Source organism: Conger conger, chromosome 16 (assembly GCF_963514075.1).
Source record: "Conger conger chromosome 16, fConCon1.1, whole genome shotgun sequence".
NCBI classification, from domain to species: domain Eukaryota; kingdom Metazoa; phylum Chordata; class Actinopteri; order Anguilliformes; family Congridae; genus Conger; species Conger conger.
This window is the reverse complement of record NC_083775.1, coordinates 760,951-769,614: the sequence shown is the minus strand read 5'-3', so window position 1 is coordinate 769,614 and position 8,664 is coordinate 760,951. Positions and strand designations below refer to the sequence as shown.

Genomic DNA, 8,664 nt, shown 5'->3' with positions numbered 1-8,664 from the left:
ACTTTGACTAATTATTCTAGGAATTATATTATCATTCATTTTTATTACTTCACTCAGCGCTGCTCAGTAATATTTAACCTCTGTGCTTTGATGTCTTAAGTTAGTTGAGCATATGTTTTAGTACTATTTAAGATAATTACCGGATGTAGAATTAAAGGTGAGCTGAAATGGAAGCTATGGTGTAATGGCGTAATACAGTGAAAAGTTTTGTATTAAAAGTTGTGTTCAGAGTGAAATGTTTTGGGGGATTTTTGAACGGTGGGGGCTGAATGCACGCCGCTGTGTGAAAGGGTATTGAGTGGAGGGGACATTTAATCGAAAGGCCCACTGGTACACAACGATGTAAAATCTCAACTCTCTTCCTTTTCCAGGAAGTGGATAGGAAAAAAACTTGTGCCGTATCAGGATACAAAATAAACTACAACGATGTCCTTTACTGTAACTGTAAAGCACTGTTAAGTAGAAATGCCCTGCCCTCACATATGCCAATACTTAAACACTTTAAATATCTTGGTGTTTATATCCATCCCTTACTCCATTTGACTTATAGTTGATTAAACTAAGCAGGGGAAGAACCCCCCTGGAGCAATGTGGGGTTAAGGGCCTCGCTCAAGGGCCAAACAGCTGTGCGAATCTTATCGTGCTTCCACCAGGGATTGAACTGCCAGTCCTGTACCTTAGTCACTAAGCAACAACCTGCCCACCAGTTGCTCTGGAAGTGGCCAGTTCCTGGAGCACTGCTGTGTATGCAGGTTTTCACTTCCACCAATCACTGGTTAGCTTTTATACACCAACTTGGTTCACTCATAGATTAGACCACCATACCAACATTTTATCCTGGAACACAAGGACTGCTATCAGCCATTGTTCATGGGTTTATAAATTAATTTCACTAGATTCACAGATCAAATGACTGGTCTAATTCTATAATTCAGCATATACTGTAAGTACGTGCATGAAATTCAGAAACAGAAATGGCCCTGCTTCCCTGTTCCTGGGGTACGCAGTGAGTTTAATTTGAAGAAAAGTATTTTCTCATGAAACAGATCTACAGTTTGCCTCAAAAAATTTATCAGGCGCTTTTTTTTGTGGAAAACACGAGAGAGCCATAGAGTTGGTGAAGGATGTTCTTCTGCTCTGTTACATTGCGAGTGAGCGACAGGCTGAACAGGTGCTTTAGCCTGAGATCCCATTGCGGAAACACTGGTTTTGTGGAATTAGCAGGGTATTTAAGACACTGGCAGTCTTTCCATTACGTCAGTATTGACAGCTTTGAGTCAGGAGTCGAACACGCCGACACAGGGATACTCGATCCTGGCCCTCCAGGGCTGAAGTACTGCCGCTTTTCTTTTCCAGCCCAATTGATTGATGACTGCCATTGATTGGCCTGGATTACGCTCACCTGGTGTGAACCATGTTACCTCTGCAGGTGCAAATCGGCACACAACACCAACCCGACACAGCTGTGCTGGGAGCCCCGGTACACAGCAGGCACACAACACCAACCCGACACAGCTGTGCTGGGAGCCCCAGTACACAGCAGGCACACAACACCAACGCAGCACAGCTGTGCTGGGAGCCCCAGTACACAGCAGGCACACAACACCAATGCAGCACTAATAGAGCACTAATTAGAAGCTTAAATGAGCTAACTAGCAGCTGAGTGAGCTAACTAGCAGCTGAATGAGCTAATTAGAAGCTTAAATGAGCTAACTAGCAGCCAAATGAGCTAACTAGCAGCTGAGTGAGCTAACTAGCAGCTGAATGAGCTAATTAGAAGCTTAAATGAGCTAACTAGCAGCTGAATGAGCTAATTAGAAGCTTAAATGAGCTAACTAGCAGCTGAATGAGCTAACTAGCAGCTAAATGAGCTAACTAGCAGCTGAATGAGCTAATTAGAAGCTTAAATGAGCTAACTAGCAGCTGAATGAGCTAACTAGCAGCTAAATGAGCTAACTAGCAGCTGAGTGAACTAAATGGCAGCTAAATGAGCTAACTTGCAGCCTAGTGAGCTAACTAGCAGCTAAATTAACTAACTGCCTGTAGACACTGGTTCACTTGAAGATTACATCACAGTAACATGTCGGGACACAAGAATGCACAAGAAAACCACAAAACCTTACAGAATGGCCAATTCCGCTCCATAATAACCTTGGAACTAATTCTTAAATGTGCACCCAGTATATAATCCCATATCCTCTGCCCATATTCCCCTCCTCCAGTATATAATCCCATATTCTTTGCCTGTGGGGCCGAATGTACAACTCACACACATCTAATAATGCGAGGATGCTTTACTCTGGACTAGGACGAATGAAACTGTGCAGTGTCTATCGGAGGTGCCACGTATCAGAACCTTACATTTTACATGTGCACCATGTTCAACTTTGGAGGTCAGCACTCCTATAGGAAGGTTGCTAGCAATTCACTAGCCAAGGATAACCTGAAGGAAACGCACTGCTTTCAGAGACACAATAAAAACCTCTGTAGGCTGTATGGGGTCGTCTGTGCACTTCAGAATGGCCTCTGATCTCAGTTTCTCTGATCTCGGTGTGTTTACGTTGTGCGTTTCTGAGGCTGCGGCCTCCTCACTCCTGAGCCTGGCCACCGCTGTGTGTGAGCGCTGCGTTTGTCTCTCTTTCTGTGTGTGACGTGTTTAAGAAGAATCCCCAACATCCTTGATCCGTTCGCAAATAGCGGCCGCTCCTGCCACAGGGATCATTAACCCCGTCCCACACGGAGTGGGGGCAGGGCCTGGATAATGGCATTCCGGAGTCCTGGAGATGAGATCCGTGTCATTATTCCGGCTCCCGGGGATGGATCCCCACTGCTGCGTTCACAGGGATCAGATTCGCTCCGCGGCTTTTGCAATGGAGAGGAAACGGTGTGAAAAACCTGTCCCTAACCCCACTAACCACCTCCTGTCTGTCACCCTAACCCCACTAACCACCTCCTGTCTGTCACCCTAACCCCACTAACCACCTCCTGTCTGTCACCCTAACCCCACTAACCACCTCCTCTCTGTCACCCTAAACCCACTAACCACCTCCTGTCTGTCACCCTAACCCCACCTAACCACCTCCTGTCTGTCACCCTAACCCCACTAACCACCTCCTGTCTGTCACCCTAACCCCACCTAACCACCTCCTCTCTGTCACCCTAACCCCACTAACCACCTCCTCTCTGTCACCCTAACCCCACTAACCACCTCCTCTCTGTCACCAACTCTATGGCTAGGGGGTGGGTGACAGACGGGAGTTAAGTACAAACACTTATTTTCAGAATAAAAAGTGTTGTATAGTTTAGTTTAGTATGCAAAATGCAGTATTTTACACTTCATAATATAATTTAGTTTCTGTGTTCTTTTTCAGTCTCCAAATGTCCTTTTTGGAAAACTGCCTTGACATAGATTAGAAAAAACAATGCAGAATGATAATATTTGATGATATTGTCATCAGGTTTGAAAGGAGATGTATACAGTGTTGTGGCTGTGGCACCAGCCCCAGCCACAGTTTAGCCAGTTAGAAACAGAAAATCTTTTCAGTGAGAAAAATATATTCAATTTTTACTGTTTGACCGTCTATAACTTTGTTTTAGTTATTCAGCGTAATTCTGAGTTGTGGAAAACAGATCCCAATGGGTTTTGGAGATTTGGAATTTTAGAAGAGACCAGAATTATGCCTGTTGTCAAAAAGGTTCAAGAATAGTAACCGTTTTATTTTGGGTATGTCATTTTCAAGCTTCTATCAAGAAAAGGGGTGATACTTAATGGGCAAAAGGAATTAATTGAAGTCTAGTAATTCAAAGATCCTCCTGGAACATTTTGTTCTATTCTTATATTTAGTCCCATGTATCGTACCTCATCAATGAATGTAGATATGACACATAGTGCTGCTCCTTTGTGTCTGTGAGTGGATTCCCCTCCCTCACTCTAGTTTATCACCGTTGATCGACCCCTGAGCCAGGATGGCGTTAGACAGGGCTGCACAGACCGGTGGAGCTGGACACACTTATGTAACCATTTAACACCAGTCTTGCACTACTAACACTCTATCTATTTGAATTCTTAAGAGATCTTAGTAGTGTTTGATGCAGGATGATATGAATACTGACACGAGGTACAATGATCTGAAGAAGTGCTATTTCTTGGAGGTTCTTGGGACAATAATAAATACTTTTTTGGGTGAAAGCCTTGTATTTGTAGTTATCAACCCTTATGCTACCCGATTCTTTCAGATCTGACCTTTGACCTTTACATTGCTCAGCTCCATATAACTTTGAAACTTACGCCTATCAACCCTTACGCTGGCCTCAGCTCCATGTGACCTTTAACCTTACGCTGGCCTCAGCTCCATGTGACCTTTAACCTTACACTGGCCTCAGCTCCATGTGACCTTTAACCTTATGCTGCTCTGCTCTATGTGACCTTTAACCTTACACTGCTCCATATGAACTTTAACCTTATGCTGCTCTGCTCTATGTGACCTTTAACCTTACACTGCTCCATGTGACCTTTAACCTTACACTGGCCTCAGCTCTGGGTGTTATGGACGTGTGACCAGGAGCTGCATGGCAGGTTCTACACACGGGGTTGGCGTTTCAATCTGATTGGCTCCCAGCTGTAACCGATCTCCCATGTTGCTTAGAAACCTGTCCACAGTCCTGGGGCTCATGCGTAACTCGTATGGCTAACGCACTCTGCTTTTCAACTTCTTTTCTTCCTTTTATTCTTCTCTTTTTGCGAAGCCAGCATGATGTAATTGAAAAGGCAATGACAGGCTTTAGTCTGCCGCCATGCTCCCAGCCCTGCTCTCACGGCTGGGAGCGTGTCTGAGACCCACAGTGTTGTTGGTTCAAGCCCCGGTCCCGGTGTAGCCCTGATAAGATTTGTTCCTTAACCTCGCATTGCTGCAGGAGGGATTGTCCTCTGCTTTGTCAAATCAACTGTTAGTCGCTTTGGCTAAAAGCGTCCGCTTTTTAATTATTATTACTGTTATGTGCAGTACGCCTGGGCTGAGACCCCGGGCCCAAACCCAGCCTGGTCCAACAAGCCCTTCTGCCCTTTGACCTCTAACCTTTCCCCTGTCTCTTATGCACTCTGATGCTTTCTAAACTTATGATCATGTGCTTCTTGGATGTCAGACACACAGACACACTCTCTCACACACACACACTCACACACACACACACACATACACTCTCACACACTCACACTCACACACACACACACACACTCACTCACTCACTCACTCACACTCACTCACACTCACACACACGCACACACATGCACACAATATGAAAAATATTTGTGGTTTGGAACCTTCCTCGTCTGCTTGACACGCTCCTGTAACGGCATCTGTCTCTGTCTCATTTCTGACCCGACGGAACTGCATGTCCCCACAGAGTGTGTGTGTCTGTGTGTGTATGTGTGTGTGTGTCCATGTATGTGTGTCTGTGTGTCCGTGTGTGTGTCCATGTGTATGTTTCTCTGTGTGTGTGTGAGTGTGTGTACATTGCAATGACAGTACAGTAGGTAATGCATGCAAGTTTAGCTTTTTATCTCAGCCTTTCTCTTGACCTTTCACTTGGAAGTTGGTACCTATTGTGACATGCTGCTCATGAGAGACCCCTCCCTGGGGCCAATCGGAGGCTTCTGGTCTGAACACACACACACTCTCACACTCACTCACACACACACACACACACACACACACACACACACTGCACTGAACACGCTCACACACTCTCACGCTCGCACAGTCTCACACACACATACACACGCACACACACACACACACACACTGCTCTCAACAAACACATACTCTCACACTCTCACACGCACATACACACTGCACTTACACACACTCACACACACACACACACTGCTCTCAACAAACACATACTCTCACACTCTCACACGCACATACACACTGCACTTACACACACTCACACACACACACACACACACACACACTCATACACACACTGTCAGCTGTGTACGGTGCCACTGCTGGCTGCCCTTCCCTGTGTGACCGAGTCACTCGACAGTTCCGATCCCGCAACTGACCCAAGTGGAGAGATGGGAGTATGGGGGAGAGGTGAGCAGTTTGGGGGAGAGGTAGGGGATTTGGGGGGGAGGGAGAGTACAGGACCGTGTGTGAGCTGTGTCACTGTCTCCCTGAGCTGATCTCCACCAGCATCTGTGTGTCCCTAACAGCAGGGCTGGATCTCTGTGTGTCCCTAACAGCAGGGCTGGATCTCTGTGTGTCCCTAACAGCAGGGCTGGATCTCTGTGTGTCCCTAACAGCAGGGCTGGATCTCTGTGTGTCCCTAACAGCAGGGCTGGATCTCTGTGTGTCCCTAACAGCAGGGCTGGATCTCTGTGTGTCCCTAACAGCAGGGCTGGATCTCTGTGTGTCCCTAACAGCAGGGCTGGATCTCTGGATCTCTGTGTTACAGTGTCACCCTTTCCGTGATTGGGATCTCTTTCCCATCGCTCTTGTGGCAGCACTGGGAGTCAGACACAGCTACACACAGTGGGGATAACATGGCCCGCTACACCATCACAACCTTTCACAGGTTGTAATCACTATTATCACACGCAAGAACCCTGACAGAAACAGAGGATATATTTGGAACTTTGTAGAGAGTGTTAAATTGCTTCATGGTTCTCTGAATACGGCCATGAAGAAGCAGTAACTGAATTCAGGAAAGAGAAACAATGGTCGTGAGCCGTAGAGGTGCAGCACGTATGCGTTTCAGCCGGTTCGTGGCTCGCGTTGACAGAAGTGTTCGCTGGGAAATGATATTGAGGTGTGAGGCAGGCTAATCTCAGAACGGCGCGGGATTAAAAGCAGAATGTGTGTGTCTCTGGAGCCCCGGCACCCTGAAATCAGGTCGACAGTGAGGGGGACCGGCCGCAGCCCCCCGAGCAGAATATGGAGGCTCCGCGGACCGCCGGCGCTAAGATGGGGGAAGTCCCCAGCGGCCGAGCAGCCCCAGAAACGGGTCGGGCGGTGCGGCGTGACGGAGCGGAGGAACCACGGGACGGCGCCGAGACCCGGGTCGAGCAGCACCGGGACGGGGAACCTGAGGGCACGCCTCACGCCTTTCACACGCCTTTCACACGCCATTCACACGCCTTTCACACCCCGCACGGCTGTTCTCTTCCGCCCCGGACGGCAGAATGTGGATCATCATACTAATTCCTCACTTAACGCTGTGCTGTCGGGACGGGAGACAATGCCCCAGACGGAGCCGCTCCGGGTCGGCTCTACAGTCCAACCCGACATCCAGCGAGTCACAGACTTACAAACACCGAAAAACCCCCAGAAACGTGTCCGATCTGCCCTCTCTCTCAGACACCAGCTTTATGAAACACAGGAGGAGGACAGCAAGGATCACACGGGCTATGTTTCATGTTTTCACAGATCTATTGAGCTTAGGGTTCTTCAGATCAAGCCAGATAACTTTTTTTTCCCTCATATAGGAAAATTGAAAGTTTTCAGCATTTACCCTTTAGATGATATAACCACAGGGTCACGACCAGTGTTGTTTGTCTATGTATGTCTGTGCTGATTCAGTGTTGTTTTCTGTCTGTGCTGATCCTGTGTTGTGTTTTCTCTGTGCGGATCCAGGGTTATGTTTTCTCTGTGCTGATCCAGGTTGTGTTTTCTCTGTGCTGATTCAGTGTTGTGTTTTCTCTGTGCGGATCCAGGATTGTGTTTTCTCTGTGCTGATCCTGTGTTGTGTTTTCTCTGTGCGGATCCAGGATTGTGTTTTCTCTGTGCTGATCCAGTGTTGTGTTTTCTCTGTGTGGATCCAGTGCAGCTGACGCTGAAGTACTTACCACCAGATCGGATAGCCACCCAGCACCCTGGAACTGCACAACCACACGACCACAAAATATCCAAACAGGGATAAATCCATCAGGTAGGTCTGGCCGTCACAGATGGGTAAATTGATCAGCGTAATTTCCAGTCAGGAAAAAAGAAAAAACAGGAAAAATAAAATCCGAAAATTGAAAATGGAGGAGAAAGTTGATTAGGGGATATTGAGATTCTTTATCCTCTCTTTTCCCGTTCTGTGTGTCTCCTGCAGGAGCAGTGTGAGTGTCTGAGACACACACACGCACACACACTCGCACTCTTTCTCCCTCACACTCACGCGCTCGCACGCTCCTGCCTGTTCTCTCTCCCTCCCTCTCTCTGAGCTTCTTCCCTAAGGTAGCTCCTTCTCTCTCTCCCCCCCACCCCCGCACCCCCACACCCCCCCATGCTGATATTAAAGAAAAAAAGCAGAGGAGCAGCGTTTAGAGATGTCAGCGCCGAGCCAATCACAGCGCACGGCCTAGGGTTATGAAAAAAAAAAAGATGATTCGTTCCCTCCTGTCAATCACTAACTACCCCCTGGTAATGTGGGAGAGAGAGAGGGAGAGAGAGAGGGGGGGAAGGAAGGGAGAGGGAGAGAGAGAGAAAGAGAGGGAGAGAGAGGGAGGGGGGGATATTTCCAGTCATGGGGGGTTAGATGGGGGTGGCAGGAATAGAAGGGGCGGAGCACAAAAAAAGTGTCCTATCTAATTGATCTGAAGAGATTTCAGCAGAAATACTTCCCCCATTCCTAATTGTACCCCCCCACACGCACACGCACGCACGCGCACACACA

At 47.6% G+C, this 8,664-nt stretch overlaps 1 protein-coding gene across 1 annotated transcript in view; it reads right to left on the bottom strand.

The window, feature by feature from the left end:
• The window catches only part of wnt3 (wingless-type MMTV integration site family, member 3), a 22,483-nt gene extending 14,291 nt beyond the window's left edge, over nt 1–8,192 (bottom strand). Inside the window, exon 1 of the mRNA XM_061223861.1 lies at nt 7,850–8,192. Within this exon, the coding sequence (XP_061079845.1) occupies nt 7,850–7,929 (80 nt within the window). The 5' untranslated portion in view covers nt 7,930–8,192. The remainder of the gene's footprint in view (nt 1–7,849) is intronic.
• Nucleotides 8,193–8,664: the final 472 nt, after the last annotated feature.